The 20,581-nt window shown below is 39.7% G+C and overlaps 1 protein-coding gene across 3 annotated transcripts in view; it reads right to left on the reverse strand.

Moving 5' to 3' along the window:
* GYPA (glycophorin A (MNS blood group)) overlaps window positions 1-18,500 on the reverse strand; it is a 28,260-nt gene extending 9,760 nt beyond the window's left edge. The window contains exons 1-3 of one of the 3 annotated variants that reach the window (XM_033400556.2): window positions 18,347-18,500; window positions 15,005-15,070; window positions 1,064-1,159 (exon numbers count right to left, since the gene is read on the reverse strand). In XM_033400556.2, coding sequence (XP_033256447.1) covers window positions 1,064-1,159; window positions 15,005-15,070; window positions 18,347-18,383 — 199 coding nt within the window. In that variant the 5' untranslated portion in view covers window positions 18,384-18,500. Of the gene's footprint in view, window positions 1-1,063; window positions 1,160-7,934; window positions 8,066-15,004; window positions 15,071-18,346 lie in introns of those variants that run through there. The other 2 variants (XM_033400541.2, XM_033400551.2) reach the window with 2 other exon arrangements.
* Window positions 18,501-20,581: the final 2,081 nt, after the last annotated feature.

A 20,581-nucleotide genomic window follows, 5' to 3' on the forward strand; every position in this document is an offset into this window, starting at 1 on the left:
AAATGAAGATTATAATACCCATCTCTTTGAGTTCCTATGAGGATAAGACCAGCTAATGCATGAAAACACTTAGTACAATGCCCCACCCACCATGCCATTCTTTATTCATAGGATTCAAGGCATGTAGCACTGTGTGTGTCTGGGGTTGACCCATCAATGCTTTCTGGTTTGACACTAACGTGTTGGCTTCACACTGCAATCACTTTGAAAATTAGATTGTTTAACTGGACCCAGAAACCTAATAATTAGTTCCAAGCACTCAGCCTAATTTTCCTCTCTTGCTCTCTGTCCTTCTGAAAATCCATTGCTTCCATTTATCTCAGTGTATTTTTTCAATGATTCTATTAGCTGATGATCCGGTAGCCACGCTAAGTCTTCTTTGAGGCTTTATTTTAAATCCAGAGGACCCTGCCTAAACCCCACCTACAAAAGACCCTCTCCCCTTCTACTTTCAACCTGCTCTTGTAAAGTCATCTTCTTCTCCCTAGAAAAATAACCAGAGAGAGAGTGAATGCCACCTGACCGTTCTTATCTCAGCACCCAGATGGCTTATATTTTACTGGGCGCTTATGATGTGCCAGGCTCTGAGCCAAGCAATTTTACACACATTTTCTTATTTAATCCTTAGAGAACACTGTGAGATAAGTATAATGAGTCCCATTTTAAAATTAAGAAGACAGAGGCCCTTTGGGGAACTCAGGGTTCAACTCACTCAGGGTCAGCACCTGGGACAGGGCCAAGCCCTTCGCTGAGTCCAGCTGGGTTTAACCACAAGCCCCCACCACCACCACCACTGCACTACTGGATCCCTTTTATCCGGCCCACTATTTCATGGTCACATGCGTTGTTTATGTGTTTTGCTAGATTGTTTTAATTGTTTTAACCCACAGTATTTTTTCAGTGTGACAGTCCAGAAGTGAGAATTCCTCTGTGGGAGGGACTGTGTCTACTTTGCTTCCATTTCTCAGTTTTTCTCACAGTTTCCCCACAGTGGTAGGTCCCATTAAATAGAGTTGCACCATAACAATGACTCCAGAGCAACTGCTTTAAAATATGAACAAACCTTCTTCCTTTTCTGTAGTAGGTACAGGCGTACTAGGAGGGGTTTTCTTTGGACCACTAGGAGTGGTTGATATTGAGCCGTCGGTGGAAAGCGAAGCTGTACAAGAGAGAAATTGAGAAAGGAATCAAGAATGAGGCGATGAGTGGACCAGAGAGCGTGTCACAAAAGACAAATTTATCCCACATCTCTCCCAATGGCAGCTCCAGAATTTGTACATCACAGGGCCTTACAGAGGAGGAAAGTGAGCCTTGATTTCCTCAACTGTAAAATGATAATACCTGCCTCAAAATGACATTGTGAGGACTAAGTTAAATATATATATATGTGTGTGTATTCACACACTCATCAGTTAGTACAGTACTTGGCATGTAATGGACATTACATTCAGCTTGGCTATTATTATTGATCTTATAAGGGGGGCGACTTGAAGCTGCATCTGCATACCATTTTACATAACTTTGTAAAACTGTCCATGTTAAAGAAAGATGGAGACTCACAGCAGTTATACAAAGACTGAAGTTCTGCCCCATGCCTCCACCTCCCCAGTACGATCCTATTTCCCCAGTAAAAACTAAAACAAAGACACTATTAAATTTAGTTTTCTTCTAGCTTGATAGAGGATGAGTCAGTTCTAAGGTTCTCCATCCATTCTCTCTTTCAAAAGTAGAATTTCCGAGCTCTAATAGAATTGTAGGAAATGCTGGCTCTGATCTAAGATTACTGGCTAAGGATCCAGATAACCAAGTGATGTAATGAATTCTAGGTCATGGTTATTCTTTACCCCAAACATATATGCACACAAATACAAATACAGAACATGTATTCTCATGTATCGTTTAAGATCTCATTGAATACATAATAAATTGGTTTTTATAATTAAGCAATTATCCATTTATTTCAAAATAACTTTTATAAATTTATAAATTCTTTTATGAAGTTTTATAAATTAAAGAAGATTTTTATTGTAAAAGCAATAGATTGAATAAATTAAACTTGGAAAATACAAGAAAGGACAAAGAAAAATACAAAAGTCATCTATCATTCCACCACCCAGAGACAGATACTTTAAACATCTTGGTATATAATCATCTGAACTTTTAGCTATTGTATCTAAATATGGAATAATTGTGTTTAAATATGTAAATAGCATTTAAAACATATATACCATGAACATATACCCTATATTTTGAATACTCTTCTATTACAAGATTTTTAATGACTGCATAGTATTCCATTGTATGAATACTGTAGTTTATTTATGAATCTCTGACTTTGAACATTCATATTATTTTTACTCTTATGAGAGTTAATACCATTCTGAGACAAACATCAGTGCACTAAACTCTGCAGAGGTATCTCTGCTCATTCTTTTGAGACACTTTAGTGAAGGAACTGGTACCCAAGTATGATGGTATGGGGGTGGAAGGACCCCTGCAGACACTTCTCAGGACAGCATCGCCCTAGCTTCTCAGCTAAGTGCTCAAGGTTTCCTGGAGAATCCACAAAGAACTGAAAATGCCTTTGGCACTTCTGCTCAGTTTACTGAAAGACAGATTTCCAAGGCCTGCCTCTTTCTACCAGCTGCCAGCTACTCAGTTCACCCTCAAATTGTTCAGGCAAGAACTAACACTGTCTGAAATATTTTCTCCTCTCCTATAAATCCTATTCTCACCTTGTTCCTTGACTTGTCATACTGCTTGATTCATTACTTGTAATGTAAACAGTTGCCACACAAATTAGGCAAATGGGGTGACAAATAACTTGTATCTCTAAGTTATCCTTCAACATTCAGGGATGGTGGTGTAAAAGATAATATAAGAAGAAGAGTGTTTTTTAAATTGTTGTATACTTGATTTTAAATGTTTTAAGTATCCAGCAAAGGAATTCAGTTACACATATATCCATCTATCTATTCTTTTTCAGATTCTTTTCTGTTATAGGTTATTACAAGATATTGAGTATAGCTCCCTGTGCTATACAGTAGGTCCTTGTTGTTCATCTATTTTGTATATAGTAGTGTGTATCTGTTAAGAACAAGTGTTTTTAAACAATAACCAGATGACAGGAATTTTGAGGTTTCATCAAATACCCAGATTAAAATTATGGAAAGAAATATTTTCATTAGGAATCAATGAAAGTATGTAAAAATTATAAAAAAGGATACGTAATGAACAAAAATCATCTATTTCTCTTAGTTAGTGTTACATCTTCTTTACACCTTTCAGTTCAGTGTCATTCATTCACATTTAGGGCACACGTTTATAACCCCTTGTGGATACCAATGCGCTTTTCTGAAACAAGTGTCCTGGGCTTCTAGATCCCAGGGCTGGCACATTTTGAATTCCTCAGCACTAGAACAGGGCTCTGTACATAATAGGTATTCAGTGAAATACTAACAATTGTAAATGTTTGGCCAGTTTCTTTTCTGGTTTAAAATTTTTTCTTCCAGTTTTATTGAGATATAATTGACATACAGCAATGTATTGTTTGGCCAATTTCTTATAAAGAAACACATAAGTGAGTTTCCAGATTGCATCTAAAATGAACATAACAATGAATTAAACAAGTCACATGACAAAGTGGCATGCACAGAATGAGTGTAAGGATAGTGGAAACCTGCATCTACAGAAGACCAACAAAATATTTTTGAGATTTCGATCACACACAATTTTACAACTAGAAGAAAAGAAATCCCGAAGTGAAAAAACAAAACCATACCAAATTTAAAGTTTTTAAGTGGTAAATGAGTTAAAAAGTTAAAAGTTTAACTGAAGCCATCTAGGAGTTTTGTTTGTTTGTTGTTTGTTTTTTGCGGCACGTGGGCCTCTCACTGTTGTGGCCTCTCCTGTTGTGGAGCACAGGCTCCGGACGCGCAGGCTCAGCGGCCATGGCTCACGGGCCCAGCCGCTCCGCGGCATGTGGGATCTTCCCGGACCGGGGCATGAACCCGCATCCCCTGCATCAGCAGGCAGACTCTTAACCACTGTGCCACCAGGGAAACCCTAGGAGTTTTGATTGAGTGCAAAGATGGCCCTCCTCCAGGCTTCCTGATTGTCTGAGTCAGGATTGTAGGGGTTAGTTAGGGAGGTGTGTTCTGTCTATGGGACAGTGCCCCCTCCTGTTTGTGAACACCCTCAAGACCCTGCGTGACCCAGCCCCCCGTCTCCCCATCCTCATTGCTTGCCATTCCAATTTCCTCTTGTGGTCCAGCCATGCTGTCATCTCTTGGTTCCTCAAATGAGCCGTACTCTTCTCCATGCCCAGACCTGTGTGCCTATTCTTCCCTTTGCCTGAAATATCCTCTCATGGCCCTAACTTGCCTAGTTATCTGCTTTTCAGGTCCCAGTTCAAGGCCATTTTCTTTCTTTCTCTTTTTTTTAAACTTTTAATTTTATATTGGAGTATAGTTGATTAACAATGTTGTGGTAGTTTCACGTGTACAGCAAAGTGATTCAGTTATACATATACATATATCTATTCTTTTTCAAACTGTTTTCCCATTTAGGTTGTTGCATAGTATTGGGAGATCTTCTCTGATCTCCCCTACTTAGATTTAGACTAAAAACTCCGCAAAGTTCCCAGTGCTTGGCATGGTGTGGTAAAGCTCAATGAAATCTTACGATAGACTGTTAGAATCCAGATGTGTTCCATAGGCCTTGATGGTGTGGATGAAAAAAGTCACCTGCCATATCAGTAAACAAAGGATATTGCAGCCATCAAGCTGTCAGCCCCTGCAGCTGCCCCAGACTGTGCACCCTGAGGGGATTCAGGTTGGAGGAAAGCGGGCTACTGGCCCTAGACAGTTAAGGTACAGATCAAAGGAATGATTTCAATGGGCCCTGACTCTTGCATCTTCCCACACATGGAGAAGCACTAAATTTATTAACTTGAGGTGTCTGGTTTTCTTTAATTAACAGTAATCTTTTGATATTCTGACTACTTGGTTTTTACTGTAAAACTCCTACATATCTTGGCTCTTCCTTTACCTCTTCGGAGCAGTCCCTCAGAGCGACCTGAAAGGCTGTCTTCTGGGCTTAAGTCCTCAGAAATTCCGCCGAATAAAACATGATTCTCAGCTTTTAGGCTGTGCATTTTTTTCAGCCGACAATGGTTCCTAGGCAGCTTGGGTATTTATTCTCTTGTTCGTTTATTTACAAGAGTGTGTAGGCATGTCTCTTTTGTACTAGGAAATACAATGAATTAATAAATAATTCATGGTCTTTCCATCAAGGAAATTCCAGCTTAGTCAAGAGAGATAAAAATTTAATCTAAGTGTAATGAAGTATTTTAGGGGATGGTGAAGTGAGGGCACAGGAGACAGTGGTCAGTTCTGTCTGAAAAAGGAGGAGGTGGAAAGACCTCATGGAGAGGTTTTCTGAACCCACCTTGAAGGAAGTCTAGGGTTTCACCCGGCCAACCATGTGGACATTTAGGTACAGAGTCAGCAGGGTCAGCGATGTCCTGGCCCTTGAGACATCCTGGCAGTTTGGAGGAACTACAAGAATCTGTGTGGCTACAGCATATGGTGTGAGAAGCAGTGAAGGCAGTGAAGTTCCATTTGTTGTGGGCCATGGCATGGAATTTCCATGGGCCAAGGCAGTTGGAAAGACGATGAAGGGTTTGAACCAGACTTTCATTTGGGGAGGATCACCGTCCATGGCATGAAGGATGATGTGGCAAAAACAAACAAAAAAACCATGCCCAGAACTCTTTAGAAGAGGATCCCATCTTGTGTTCAATAGTGGTCAAGATATGCAGTCCTTTTGAAAACAGGACACTCCTCCTTACAGAGGGTCCTTATCACTTGTCAGCATTGCCTTTGGTGGAGAAGGCCTCTATAGATTAAGGGCTTAAAGGGACAGAAAATTACAGCAAAAAAAGAATATGAATAATTTGAAACAAAGTGAGAGAAGGGGAAAACAGAATTTGCTAGGGATAATCAAAGTCTGTAACATTTTTGCTATCAAAATGAGAAAATGCTTAAGGAGAGAGAGATCATTAAAATTAGTTTTGAACTTTAGCAAAACAATTTTAACCCTCTAGGAAAGAGAGAGACTTCTTTCTTCTCTACCAGCTACTCCTCAAGGGAAAGGACCATTTGGTGGAAATTTTGTTCTGAAGAAGCAGAGGCTGGAGTCCCAAGCCTCTAAATTGTAGTCAGAACTCAGGAATATCTAACATTGAAGGCAACAAGTTGTTGAGAGGAACAATGTCCTTGAGGCAATTTCCAAAAATTGCACATGCTTTATCCAAGTTCCATTGGTGAGTGTCACGTGCTATAAAAACTGATTGGTGGCCAAATGGATTTGAGGCTGAAATTTTCCATGTATGTTCTTAGAAATACCTGCTTTAATTCTCCAGGTTTAGTTTCTCTGATACAATTTCTTACTAAAGTCACCTAAAACCACCAGCACAGTAAATAAATAAATACTAACTTGCAGTCAGTAAATAAATGACCTAAGAAGAACTTGATAAAAAATGTTTTTTAACATCATTGGCTTAACAATCTAATTTCTGTAGCTGATCTGTGAAATGACCTTTGTCATAGTTATTCTTCCATTTTCTGAAAAAAATAGATAACCTTATAAGTGTTTTGATACGAATACCCATGCTTGGTTAGTGGTATGAAAAGGGCTCAGAGACCTCAAAGTCCAGAGTTCACAATCAGTGTCAGCTTGAAAGAACACGGGCTCTGATCACACAGACAAACTTTTAATTAAATTTTATTCTAACATAAATTCATATGGAACAATTTAAAGAATTTTAGCCATCACCTCAAATTAAATAAACCAGCCCCTAATTGGAAAATGTCGCTTAGGAGAAACAAAAGGAATATCTCTTTATACATCCTCAGATGCTTGAGCTCCTTTCACAATTCAAGAGAAGGAACCCCAGATCCCACAAAACATATCTCCAACAACCACCAAGAATGTTCTAGAGCTACATCGATAGCAATAGAGCTCACATTTATTTTACTCTCCCAGGTTCCTAAGACCCTAATTGGCTAATAGGCAAACGGGGATATATTTAGTCATGCGAAGTTGCAAACTTTCTACGAATAAGCAGATTTTAAACAGGGCTTTTTACAACATAGTCTTCAGTTGGGCCAACTAGGTAGAAAGATTCCAAGGAAATGTGTAGCCATTAAGCAACAGACACGGTTTGCCTGAACCTCATAGAGGCTGGATAACAGGAAGGGTTTCTCTCCTGCTTCTTTTCCTCTTGTGCTCTAGGTCCCTCCTTTTCTGTTGCTAAATCAGCTTTCAATCTGTCTGCCTTGTTCGCTGAATAAAGGTCAATTTCAATATTGTCCTAATTAATTCAGAATGTACTTTTACATTTTACCTTACAAAGACTTTTGGATTATTTAATCCAACTTACTTTATAGAAAAGAAATTTGAAAATTAAATGATTAGCTCAGTTTAACACAGCAGGTAAGGAACAAAACAGAGAACAAATTCTGCTGCTTTCCTATAATATTCCCACTTTCCAGATCTCTGCCTGGTTGAGATCTTGTCAGCAAGATTTTTGATGTTTTAGCATATTAGCTGGTGAACATTGGGGTGCATTGTACACACAAAAAAAGGCAACTAAAGTCCTTGAGATTCCCAGACATCCTAAGGGCCAGAATTGTTATAATAATCACGTAGTCTTCATCTTGATGATTTTTTCACACCAATATATTGTACTACTTCCATTATATCTCTTAGCTCTCAGTGTCCTCTTGCTATAGCCACTAAGAAAAACTGTTTTCTGCTCTAGCAATACTGACCTGAGAGTCTTTTCCTTAATCCCTTTACTTCTGTTGCAGGAACACATCCAGACTATACCTGAAAAATTCCCCCTCTCTCCCCAAGAGAAGCATATTTACCTTGTGGTATCATTGAAGACATTCCAGCATCTGGCCGCCCAGGAACAGATGGGTCTTGGGCCATCACTGCACATTTCCTTAGCTGCACTGGGCTCTCAAAACTTACTCTGAAGTTCTTGCCCCGTGCCTACTTGCAATGAATCACTGGCTGAAGCTTGAAGGATGGGTGGAGTATTCGGTAGAAATGTGGAGGAGGAGGAATTAAGGTAAAGAAATAACGTGGGCTAAAATATGGAGAAAGAAAGAGTACAAGGTGCATTTCTGTGGAGGCTCGGGGGCAGCTGGCAGGCCAAGGTTGGCAAACCTCTCAGACCTACAAGAGTTTAATGTTCAAGTGGCGAATTAGCGCAAAATGGAATAGAAGGGTAGGTTTAGCAGGGCCTCCATCTCCTAGTTAAAAACATTTTTTTCATTCTCCAAGTAGTGAGATGGCGTTTGCTTTGGTACTTTGCACAAAGTACGTATTAGGGACTGGAACTGAATCACTTCATTTTAGATTTGGGAAGGAAGGAGTGAATGAATGAATATACCACCCAGAATATTAAACATTCCAAATTTGCACGGTGGTGTCATCTCATATTTGCCTGATGTCGGAATTGTTCCAGAACATTCACCCCTTTTGTCTCTTATCCTCACTGCTCTGACCTCACGGTTGGTCATGAAAACCGTGTCTGGGTGTTGCAGGAGGGACATGACAGGGCCCCTGACACTGTTCCCAGTGTGTGGAGGAGGTGGGGTGACTTGGGGGTTAGGGACACAGTTGGGAACGGAGGTCCTGTCTCCCGGCACACTTCTCTGGCTTCCAGCCACTAAACCACACAGCTCTCCCAAACAGCTGACCTTGCTCACATGGAATGTCATCAGAAAGAAGGTAAAATGCAACGTTGGACAAACACCCTACAGTTTTGCTCTCTGCCTAAACTTCCAGCCACCGAGCTCCTGTCAGGATGTGATAAAGTCATTTTACGCAGCTGTTGGTTTTAGTTTGGTTCCCTCCTGACTTGCAGTTGATAGAAGTCTTATCTCACAAAAGCCAACTCTTATAAGGATACACCCCACCTATGAAATGCTTTCAATAGTTTCCAAGTCAGAAAAGGAAATTTCCTAAGTGCTACAGTTTTCTGGCATTGTGATGACCATGAAAACTGATAGATAATGTATTTGTGGAAGTTCTGCCCAGCTCATTTGTGGTAAAACTGGGAAAAAAACACATCTGCTGGCTTCCAACTCAATGTCCTTCTGCCAGGCTTCTTTGTTTTCTACAGAACGAACGTACAAACAGAGCTCTTGCCTATTCCAAAAGATGTTTGGAGAAGGCTATTGCCACGAAGCAATATTTTAAAAGAAATACTCAGTTTTGCCCTTGAACCAAAGGATTGACAAACTCAATTTGGGTCAACTTGTGATAATATAGTTAGATGTCCCTCTTGTCTCTTGTTATTCATTTCTCTTTTTTGGAAAGGTTTTAGTAAGCCAAGGTAGCCAGTTACAATTTAGAAAAATTGAACTTTCTAAAGGATAAAGTTGTTGATGGGATAACATTTGAGCTTAGTGTTTTGAATAGCCCTCAAAATTTTGTGCACTCTCTGGTTAATAGCTCTTAAAGAAGGACACAGCATGTCCACTGGTGCAATTAGTGGGCCAGATGTCAAACACAATGACCCAGTTTCTGCTCACCTGCAGAGTGGCTTGCTTTGGCAGTTCCCAGCAGCCAATGGGTCGCACCTCTGCCTTCCTTAACTTAGTAGAGAACAGCTCCTCCCTGAGTCTGCCTTGGAGCTGCTATGGCTTAGGACAGTGGTTTCCCTCATGGAACCCTGAACTTTATAGCCTGGTTCTGTGCTGCCCAGCTTCTAGTCACCCTTATTGCTCCAAACTATTGCTGAGCCAGAGAGTAAGAGAGAGAAAAACCAGCCTATAATCCCAGCCATTGTGCATTCTTCAGCCTGGATAGATAGAAAGCAAGGGATATTTCTGTTCATTGTCCCAGGGCAAAAGGAGATCAGGATTCTGGTCCTGGCTTTGCCACTACTTGGTTGGGGATCTGAGTAAGTCACTGAACTTTTTTGGGCCTCAGTGTCTCGTTTCTAATATGAGAGTGAAGGAACAGATGTCCTTTAAGGTGCTTCATTATTCCAAAATCATAGACATTCATATGTCTGAGATGGTAATATTCATAATCAACATGTATATTTACTACATAATAGGCATTTTCTCTTCAAAACAATTACCTGAGAGCATATTATTATATATTAATCATCATGTATAGAGGAGAAAAACAAAGATCAGAAACATGGCCTAATTTGCCTAAGATCACGCAGCTGATAGATGGTGGAGCTGGAGTTTGAATTCCCATCTACTTGACTGCAGAACTGTCTGCCAAGGTCTACCATAATCTATGCAAAATATAAAGAATGAGGACACCAAATAAATTTCATTAAGAGAAGATGAAATTCTCACCAAATTAGGCAACTAACTCTCAAGCAAGCCTTCCCTTGCAGCAAATCAGGGCTAACTGAAAAGATGCAAAAATAATAATTCACCTTGTGCAGAAGCTGAGGGTAGGAGGATTATTCCTCTAACATACAGTGACAGAGTGACTTGTAGTGTCAGATCCAGGTTACGGAAGGCCAGATGTTTCTGGTTGGTAGCAATTTGTTAACCGAAATCTCACTTTTTCCAGTGAAGCATCTTCCAGTCCAGTTACTCTTTGCTTATCATAAATCCTCAGAACTAAAGGAGATTTCACATACTTTAGAGGTGTCAGCTTTATTTTAAGATATTGGCATTTCTGTAGCTAAACTCCCTATACGTATTAAGTTAGGGGTTAAAGGAAGTTAGACTGGATGAGAAAAATTCTAATTAAAAATGAAAACTTTACCCCAAAGTTCTCACACCACCGAGACTTCCTGTCACTGGCTGGACAACCATGAATAGGAACAGTAGAGATTAGATCAGCATACTCACTCTTGACTGCATGTTAGAATCATCTGTGGTACCCAGACATTGGAGTCTAATGTGTTGCCTGCAGCAAGAACCATTGTCCCAGTCTACATAAACATGTAGAAACTTCATTTTCTTAATCTTTAAGATCTTTTCTTACATTTTCAAAGGTTCTTATGTCACCCTTACCTTGTGTTGCACAGATTCATAAAATGATTGGATATTAGCCTGATTTGCTTGAGAAAGAATACCATTCACACTTTTCCATATTAAATGATGGTATTTCTTGGGCTTTTGTGTTAGGAAACCCCATCTCCCCGACATTTGATTTCACTGTAATGCACTTCCCAAGGGTAAGTTCCTCAGTGTGTGAAACAGACAAAGTGGAATGGCTCTGGTGGAAACCTGGGTTCCAGGCCTGGAGCCTCATACCCCATGTCCACAGCCACCTGGGAGCTTCCCCAAGGAACTCCACAGGCACTCAGCTGGAAAATCCTCAGTCTAAAACTGAGTTTTTAAATTTTAGGTTGGGATCCCTTAGTGTAAGAGTTGGTAAACATTCTTCTGTAAAGGGGTAAAGAAAAAACATTTTAGGCTTTGCAGGTCAGTCTCTGTTACAGCTCTATAGTTCTGTTGTTACAGGGCAAAAGCAGCCACTGACAATATATCAGCCAATGTATAAATGAGTGAGTACAGCTGTGTTCCAGTAATTATTTATGGACACTCAGATTTAAATTTCATATAATATCCACATGTCACAAAATATTCTTTTGGTTTTTTTAAGCACTTATGAATGTAAAAATCATTCTTAATTTTCAGGCTATACAAAAGCAGGTAGTGGGTTGGATTTGGCTCATGGGCTATGGTTTGTTGGCCCCGGCATTAGTGTATTTGGAATCTCTGGATGTGGAACTCAGTCATCAATACTTTTTAGAGTCCCTCAAATGATTCCAACATGTAGTCAAGGTAGTGAATTCCTGCTATAAGGGGCCATGAAATCAGTTTACTCAGTTGTCACTGGCATTAAAAAAATTAAATTGTATAAAATAGAAGACAGTACGTGAAAGTACATCACACATTGTAAGGACAGTTATGATTTTGTGAAAGTTTCTTTCATACATATATATGTTTATGTGTTTGTCTCTGTGTACAATGAGTTGCAATGTACATTCACTATGTGTTAATCGTCCTTGAATATGTCTTGTTGATAGATACACCTGGCTATACCCTATCTGAATACCTGGCCTCCAGAGGGGCTAAGGGAGTCAATAGCCCTTGTCACAATTGAAATCCACTTAAGGCACCCACAAGCTATTGGCCAGTTAGCTTCATACTCCAACAGCCTTATCCGGCTTATATAAGGTCTATAAAAGCAGTTAGAGTTTCTATGTGTGCTGTACCATTAAAATGGTACATTGCTGAATTGCTTGACAAGATATTTTGAGATCTGTACCTGACAGAACAGGGAGGGTACCAAGAGGCAAATTTGTGCCGTGTTTCTCCTGGTAAGATGCAATGTCATTGCCGCGATCCATCTTCCCAGTTGCCTTCAACAGATGCACTATGTTCACATTTTGTGCTTTGGGTTTATTTCCTTTCCTTTCAATTTTTAAATATCATCATGACAGAGAAATAAGTGGCGATATCAAAGGGAGAGCCCTAGATAAAAAGTTATCTAGTCCAGATAAAAAGGAGCAGAAGGTTAACATCATAGTCATAAAGTTAGGGTTCATTAGCTGCACGAAAAGGAGAAGACAGACTACCAGCCTTCACTATAGGCTTCATTTTAGTGAAAGCACGAGCAGAACACTGAGTGACAATGCCGCAAGAGTAAGGAAGGGCCAAGCTTGGAACATCAATGTGTATGACAAATAAGGCAATATCATATTTGGATTAAATGCACAGACTCTAGAGCCTGAATGCCTGGGTTCAAACTAATTTCACTAACTACTGGCTGAGACCTTGGGCAGCTGATTTAATCACTCTGTACCTTTGTTTCATAATTTATGAAATGGGGATAATAATTGTCTATCATATGGAGTTATTGACTAAGATAAATGAGTTAAATATATACATATATATTTATATAAATGTTTACAACAACAGAAAAACTGATCTTAAAATTCATATGGAATTGCTAGGGACACCAAATAGCCAAAATCATCTTGAAAAAATACAAAGATGGATGACTTACATTTCACAATTTCAAAACTTACTACAAAGCAACAGTAATCAAAACAGTGTGGCGCTGCTCTAAGGATCAATGGAATAGAATCGAGAGTCTAGAAATAAACTCATATATCTGTGATAATTGATTTTCAGCAAGGGTGCCCAGACCATTAAAAGGGGAAAGATCTAAAATATCAAGGGAGATAAGGCTGTAGACAAGCTGAGGCCAGAACTCTCCTCCTGCATTTTATACTGGGGGTTGGTATGGTGCTTGGGGACTGAAGGAAGAATGTACAATGTTTTGTGACTTGGGGCTTGCAGTGTTTTTGGAGTCATTTACTTTACTGAAACAGACATGAGTCAGAACACTGCCTGACTCCCAAGATGTGGTAGGAGTCTCTCAGTGAATAAAGCATCCCAAGGTTCTATATACTGCCACTTTCCAGATACTCTTAGCTAATAAAGTGTGGCAGCTGGGGGCTTGGAGATGAGTTATTGTATCATAACAGAAACAAGCCCTGTAAAAAACAGAAAATGGACCTTTTCCAAAGAAGACATACATATGGACAACAGGCACATGAAAAGATGCTCAACATTGCTAAACATCAGAGAAATGCAAATCAAAACCACAATGAAATATCACCTCACACCTGTCAGAATGGCTATCATCAAAAATCTACAAATAACAAAATGTTGACAAGGATGTGGAGAAAAAGGAACCCTTGTACACTGCTGGTGGGAATATAAATTGGTGCAGCCATTATGGAAAACAGTACGGAGATTCCTCCAAAAACTAAAAATAGAACCACCGTATGATCCGGCAATTCCACTCCTGGGTATATATAGAAAGAAAATGAAAACACTAGTTTCAAAAAATATATGAATTCCAATGTTCATAGCAGCACTATTTACAATAGCCAAGATATGGAGGCAACCTAAGTGTCCATCAAGAGATGAATGAGTAAAGAAGATGCAGTACACACACACACACACACACACACACACACAGGAATATTAGTCATAAAAAAGAATGAAACTCTGCCATTTGCAACAACATGGATGGACCTAAAAGGTATTATACTTGTGAAATAAATCAGAGAAGGACAAATATTATATGTTATCACTTATAATGTGGAATCTAAAAAATAAAACAAATGAATGACTATAACAAAACAGAAATAGAGTCACAGATATAGAGAACAAACTAGTGGTTACCAGTGGGGAGAGGGAATGGGGTAGGGGCAAAATAGAGGTAGGGGATTAAGAGGTACAAACTACTATGTATAAAATAAATAAGCTACAAGAATATATTGTACAGCACAGGGAATATAGTCAATATTTTATAATGGATTTAAATGGAGTATAATCTATAAAAATATTGAATCACTACGTTGCACACTTGAAACTAATATGATACTGTAAATCAACTATATTTCAATTTTAAAAAAAAAACAGAAAATGGGAAAATAGTAACCATGGGTTATCTCATACGTTTACTGTCAATTCTTGCTCTTTTGTCTGTCAGATCCCTGAAATCAATTTCAGTATACATCACAACCAAGTTTATTTCAGTAGTAATAAGCACGATGAAATGAATATGCTGGTGTCTAGGTTTTCCTCTGTTAATGTTTGTCAGCATTGCTTAATGATAGAGACATCTTAGAAAGCAAAGATTGTGTGTGTTCAGTTTAATTTAAAAAGTTTTTTAAAACTTTTCCTAATTATATTTGATGATTCTTTTCACAGAGAATTTAGAAAGTATGAAAAAGCAGAAAAAAATGACCTCCAATCCCAACACCCAGAGATAACCCAGGAATATTTCTTTTCAGTATTGTTGCTTTAGTTTTAATTTAGTTCATTTATCACAGAAAACTACACAGAAAGTTACTTATTAAATATATAGATATGATAATAATGGCTGGAAATCTATTGCCCGTCTGCTTTTGTTGGTAACTTACCTGATGTTGTAGTTGTAACATCTATTTCTGGAGTAGCTGTGGCGACAGCTTTAGTAAAAATATAACCTATAAAGACATTTGAGAAAATTATTTAAAATGTGCTTCCCCAATAGGTTCATAGATGTTTTCGGTCATCCTCTACAGACCAAAGTAAAAAGAAATTCATCACAAGAATGTTAAATTCAACTTTCCAACTTAAAATCAGTGTAAGTCAATTTTGAGATACTGTCTTTTCTTCCCCCTCTTAGAAATCCTTCTCCAGGAGTTCATAGTGAGAGTGTTCATTTCTTTCTAAAAATTTCGCATCAAACTAGAGATTTATAGATTTGGTAGCTAGCCTAACAGATCATCTCAGGCTGACCTTTGAGTTATCACTGAAGTTTGGAGATGAAAGGGATTTTAGATGCCATCTAGTCTGTGTTTTATTTAAGAGGCAGGAGAAAACTGAGGCCCATGGGGGTCAATTGATTCTCCACAGTTAAACTAACCTGCAGCAAAATTCTGGTCATTTGTCATTTCTGCAACTATTATTAATTGAGTGCCTACTGTGTGCCTAGCAGTGTGGAGGATGCATAAAGGAAGCACAGGTTTGACTTTTAAGAAATTTAGAGTGCTGTTGTCCCTGAAACCCAGTTCGGAACTCATTCCCATAACAATTAAATGGAGAGAAAGGGTCTCCTCTTGGATCACTGAAGAAAAAGGAGAAGCCTTGTTTCTTTGCTTAGTCATTCTAATGGTGTGTCTACAGGCATGTGTGGTAAGGTGCACATGGCTAATCATGGTCCAGGGACACAGAGCTCTCTCCAAAGGCTTCTTAGCATCAGGACCCGATTTTCAAATCAAAGCTTTGGCTTTTCCTTGAACACACTATGTCTTCTCCTGCCTTAGAACTTTCGCCCTTCGTGACTCCTCCACCTCCGGTGCCCTTCCCCAGATTTTGCAAGGTTGGCCTCTTCTCATTGTTCAGCTCTCATCAGAAATGTTACGAACTCAGAGAAATATTTCCTGCTCCTCGTCTCTACATCAGCCTTCTGCACTGTGTTCATCACCTTCCCTGGTTTAATTCTCTGTGTGCTATTTTTCACTGTCTTTTCTTCTTTTAATAATTTACTTGTTCTGCTGAATGTCTGTATCCCCCTCCCCATCTGCCCCCACCCGCCCTGGACTCCAACTCTGGGAGCTCATTTATCTCCCTGCTGTGGCCTCGGTGTTTGTCATCTGACACGTAATTACTGAATGAACAAATGAGTGAATGAATTCAGGGATTGGGAATAAAATAATTTCAAAAAAACTTACTCTCTATTAGGAGGATGACATCTGATACTCTTAGAATTAGAAGTTTTGACTTTACCCTTAAGATTACTGGAGAAGCAAATAAGTTTTTTTTTCCTCATTTCCTCACACTTTTCACATTCTCCTCTTCAACTAATGAATAAGAGGGGGAAATTTTTTCCAGTGTCTTTCTATTATTCTATAAAGTCGTCACATCAAGAGAGTTTCTTTGGAGCAGCGGTCCCCAACCTTTTTGGCACCAGGGACCGGTTTCATGGAAGACCATTTTTCCATGGACCAGGGGATGGGTGTTGGGGGTGATGGTTCAGGCGGTAATGCGAGCCATGGGGAGTGGCTATAAATACAGATGAAGCTTCGCTCCCTTGCCCGCCGCTCACCTCCTGCTGTGCGGTCCGGTTCCTAACAGGCTGGTTGGGGATCCCTGCTTTGGAGGGTTCCAGAAGATGCAAAGATGATGACAGCCTTGGCCCTGGAGACCAAGGCAGCCTTTGGAGTCACTTGAACTTGCTGACCTCCTGAAGCCTCATTTAAGGCCTTACTGCACTACCTGCTTGAGCACTGGTGAAATGAATTTCTTTCTTTTCCAGGAATCCTTTCCACATATTCCGCCCCACCCCTCCCCCAAATGGGTAATGTGTCTAATTCGATTGAGTAACCCCACTTTGCCCTCTGGAACCACGCAATGAATACCTCTTGTCTCTTCTGTGTAAGAGCTCTACAAATGTCTGAATATATTTAAATATTCTGCCACATTCCTTCCACGTGTTTTCTTTTCTTCAAGCTAAATGTTTTCATTCCTTGCCACTTAAAAAAAACTAGAGCAACTTTGTTAATCTTCTGTTTTCCTGGAATTTTCCCATTCTCCATCACTTCTCAGAAATCCCCATCCCATACCCAGGTTTGTTTCCTAGTTTATAACTATTATCATAGCTAAATACTTATTTACTCCTTTACTATGTGCCAGGCACTGGAGTAAGGACATTACAGTAATTAGTTTGTTTAGTCCTTAGGTGCTTACTAGGAGGCAGGTACCAACATTGTCTGCATTTTACAGACATGGATGCTGAGGCCAAGAGAGGGAAAGTAATTTGCTTAATTTCCCCAGCTTTCAGATGTGAAGCCAGGTTTGAACCTAGTTCTGTCTTTCATGCCCGTGCTTTAACCATGACACTACTCTATCCCCTGATGTATCTTAGAAAATGCTGGATCCCTTCCCCATCTCCTAGAGCGCCTGGTAGGTCCTTGATGCTTGCTGTAACTCGAGTTACAACCACGTTTGAGGGGCTAAACACATTTCAAGTCATTGCCTGCTCCTTATCTATGTGCCGGGCACCAGTATTTCTGACACATAAACACTCCATTTGAGAAGACGTTAACCATTAACACTCGGGAAGAGGCCAAAAGTAATGATAATTTGATACCACTTCATAATATGCCTATGTTATTTCTGTTTTTAATGAATGGATTTCGATTTCTCCCCAAACCACATAACCCCTTAGCCAATAAGAGTTCTTTCTTTTTTTTCCACCTTACACCTCAGTAATGGACCACAGTGTGAGAAATAACTCCCCCATGGATTCAGGGTTCATGCTTGTGGCTTGTACATTTTTGGCAGGAGAAGGACGAAATCATAATTTTTTGGAAGACTTTTTTGAAAACTGAAGACCGTATATCCACTACCACCTTCACAAATGACTTTCTAACTTAGAAGTTAAACTTGTGAAAACGCCAGTAAAGCAACACATTCTTTCACACAGAGATGTTTCTCAGTGTATTTGGTAAAATTCTTTTAATTCTGGCTAGGCATAGGATTGAAGCATGCTTCGCATCCTGGAACTGTGCTGTGATCCAGTCACAGTTACTGGGCCCCCTGGAGCCATTTCTTCCACGGAGTCCCAATAAGAATCCATCCTCCAGACTGGGATCTGAGGTACTACTCGTTTAGGTATTCGTTTAAGTCAGATAGGACTAAAATGGGATAGTTTATCTTTGCATGTATAATCCTATATCCCATATAACAGCACCCTGCGAAAAAAAAATTCCACTTACCTGACAATAGTAGCACAAAGATCATTTTTCCGTACATCCTGAGATCATGAGCTCGCTTGCCAAGGTCAGTGCAAGAAATCCGCCAAGAAAGACTGGTGTGACATCTGTGGCCTCAGCCTGCACTCTGTTATCTTTCAGGCCCACCTTCTCCAGGCATTGGGTGATAGGCCGGGTGGCATTTTTAAATGATGCAAAGTTGTGAACCGTCTATCCGTAAAGATACGTGGTTATCTGCTTAACCAGGATTATTAAAGTGTTCAGTCAAATCTTCACTTTAGGGAACTGGCAGCTACATGTTAACTTTACTTTGCATAAATTCAGTGGGCTTGGTAAGGTAGTAGCAGTCAGGAGCCACCCAATTGGACAAACAAGAATTAGACTGTGAAGGCCTGAGACTAGGGTCTGAGCCAGGCTGAGGTCACTATAATAGAGCTAGGAACATTCTCATTTTTAATGTGGAGTTTCTTGTGGGCCAGGGAGAAAATGACTTCTTACACAAAATAAATGTATTGGAGAACTGGAATTACCACTGGAGTGCTCTGAGGTTTGAAAAAACTCTCCAACCCATGCGAGTCATACAGCAATGTAAGAATACATGTGATGCAAGAAATCTTTAATTCAAAATAGAGTTTGAATGGAAGAGCTAGGGCCCACACAGAACCAGCGAGGTGAGTTTCCCTCCAAACACATCTCACTAAGGAAGCATAAATGGATGACGAGACAAGAAATGTGAAGTATGGCCATCCGAGGAAGGTCAGTTTTAAAGGGAGGTGGAATTAGATCTGAAACAGCTCAGAAGGTGTTTGGGTACTCTACCTCAAACACCTCACTTCCTCTAAGAGTCCGTGCATATCTTTCCTGCTTGGCCCAGAAAATCAATTTGCTAAGTCAGCAACTTGTTAAATAGATTCTATTTTTACCCAAAGATGGTTTTAAAACAATATTTATGAAACTGATATTTGCAGCTTCAGGAAACTGAGCCACCGAGAAAAATATTTACTGGGGAAAAGGTGGAGATAAATATCTGTTAACATCTCAGTCTCCCTGAGATTGAGGGATAGAAGGGGAGCTGAGATGCAGACATGGAGGAGGCTGAGGGGCACAGAGTGGCACTCGGAGGGACAGTGCAAAATCTGAAAGCCCTGGAATCCTGGAGCCCTTCTGAAGGCCCCACCGATGAATGAAAGACAATTGCAGCAAAATTTACAAATAATTCATAGTAACCAATATTTAGCAAACCAATGACTGGCTTAAATTCAGTATTTGCTGCGGGGGGGAATATCAGGTTGGGTTGCAGAAGTTGTTCTCAACAGAGAGCCAAGTAAAGGAGTTTTTTTGGATATTAATATGAGCAATAAAGATTATTTCACATGACTTTATATTTTTAAGGGGAAAGCAATTAGCATGAGCCTTGAAAATGCTATGTCTCTTTGAAAATTGGTAAATAAATTAGTTACTATCCTCACAAGGGACTATTAGGCAGCCGTTAAAATCATGTTTTCAAAAATATTTGATATGGAGACTTGGGATAAAATAGGTAAGTGGAAAACAGCAAGCTCGGAAACTGTATATGCAGAAATAAAATCCTGTTTGATTCTTTTTTCCTCTGTGCTGTGTTACTTCTGCCTGGACATGCTTATGCGCTTCTCACATGACATACTTCTATTCTGCTTAGGATCTCGATTTAATAGTTCTTCCAGGAAGTCTTCCCTGACTTCCAACATCTGCGTCAGGGGTCCGTCCCTGCTCTGTACTCATACTGTACCCTCTTCCTCCCTTTTTACAGGACTTACCATATTGTGTTGCAATCATTTTTGTGTCCCCAGTGGACTATACATTCTAAGCAGGCATGCCCTGCCTGTGGCTATCTTAGCTACCACTGAATGTTTGGGGCACAGTTGATAGTAAATACTTGTCAAATCAATAAATGACAAATGAATATTGCAGTGCAGAAGAAAGTAACTTCTCTCAGGCAGTCTTGGGGAGCAGAAGCTGCTCTCTATATGTACACATAAATATATACATATGTATACATATATATAAAAAGATAGATAGATGATAGATAGATATTCCCTATATCATACCTTAGCTTCAGGTTTCCCCCTGTGTGGAGGTCCCTAATAAGACAGGAAGGAGAAAAGGAAACTCAGCCTAAAATCCAATTTCTTACCTTCTTCAGCCCGGACTGATTGGCCTCCTTTTCTTCATGAGACCTCGTGCTTTCCTGGAAAATCA

Source organism: Orcinus orca, chromosome 4 (assembly GCF_937001465.1).
Source record: "Orcinus orca chromosome 4, mOrcOrc1.1, whole genome shotgun sequence".
Lineage (NCBI taxonomy): Eukaryota > Metazoa > Chordata > Mammalia > Artiodactyla > Delphinidae > Orcinus > Orcinus orca.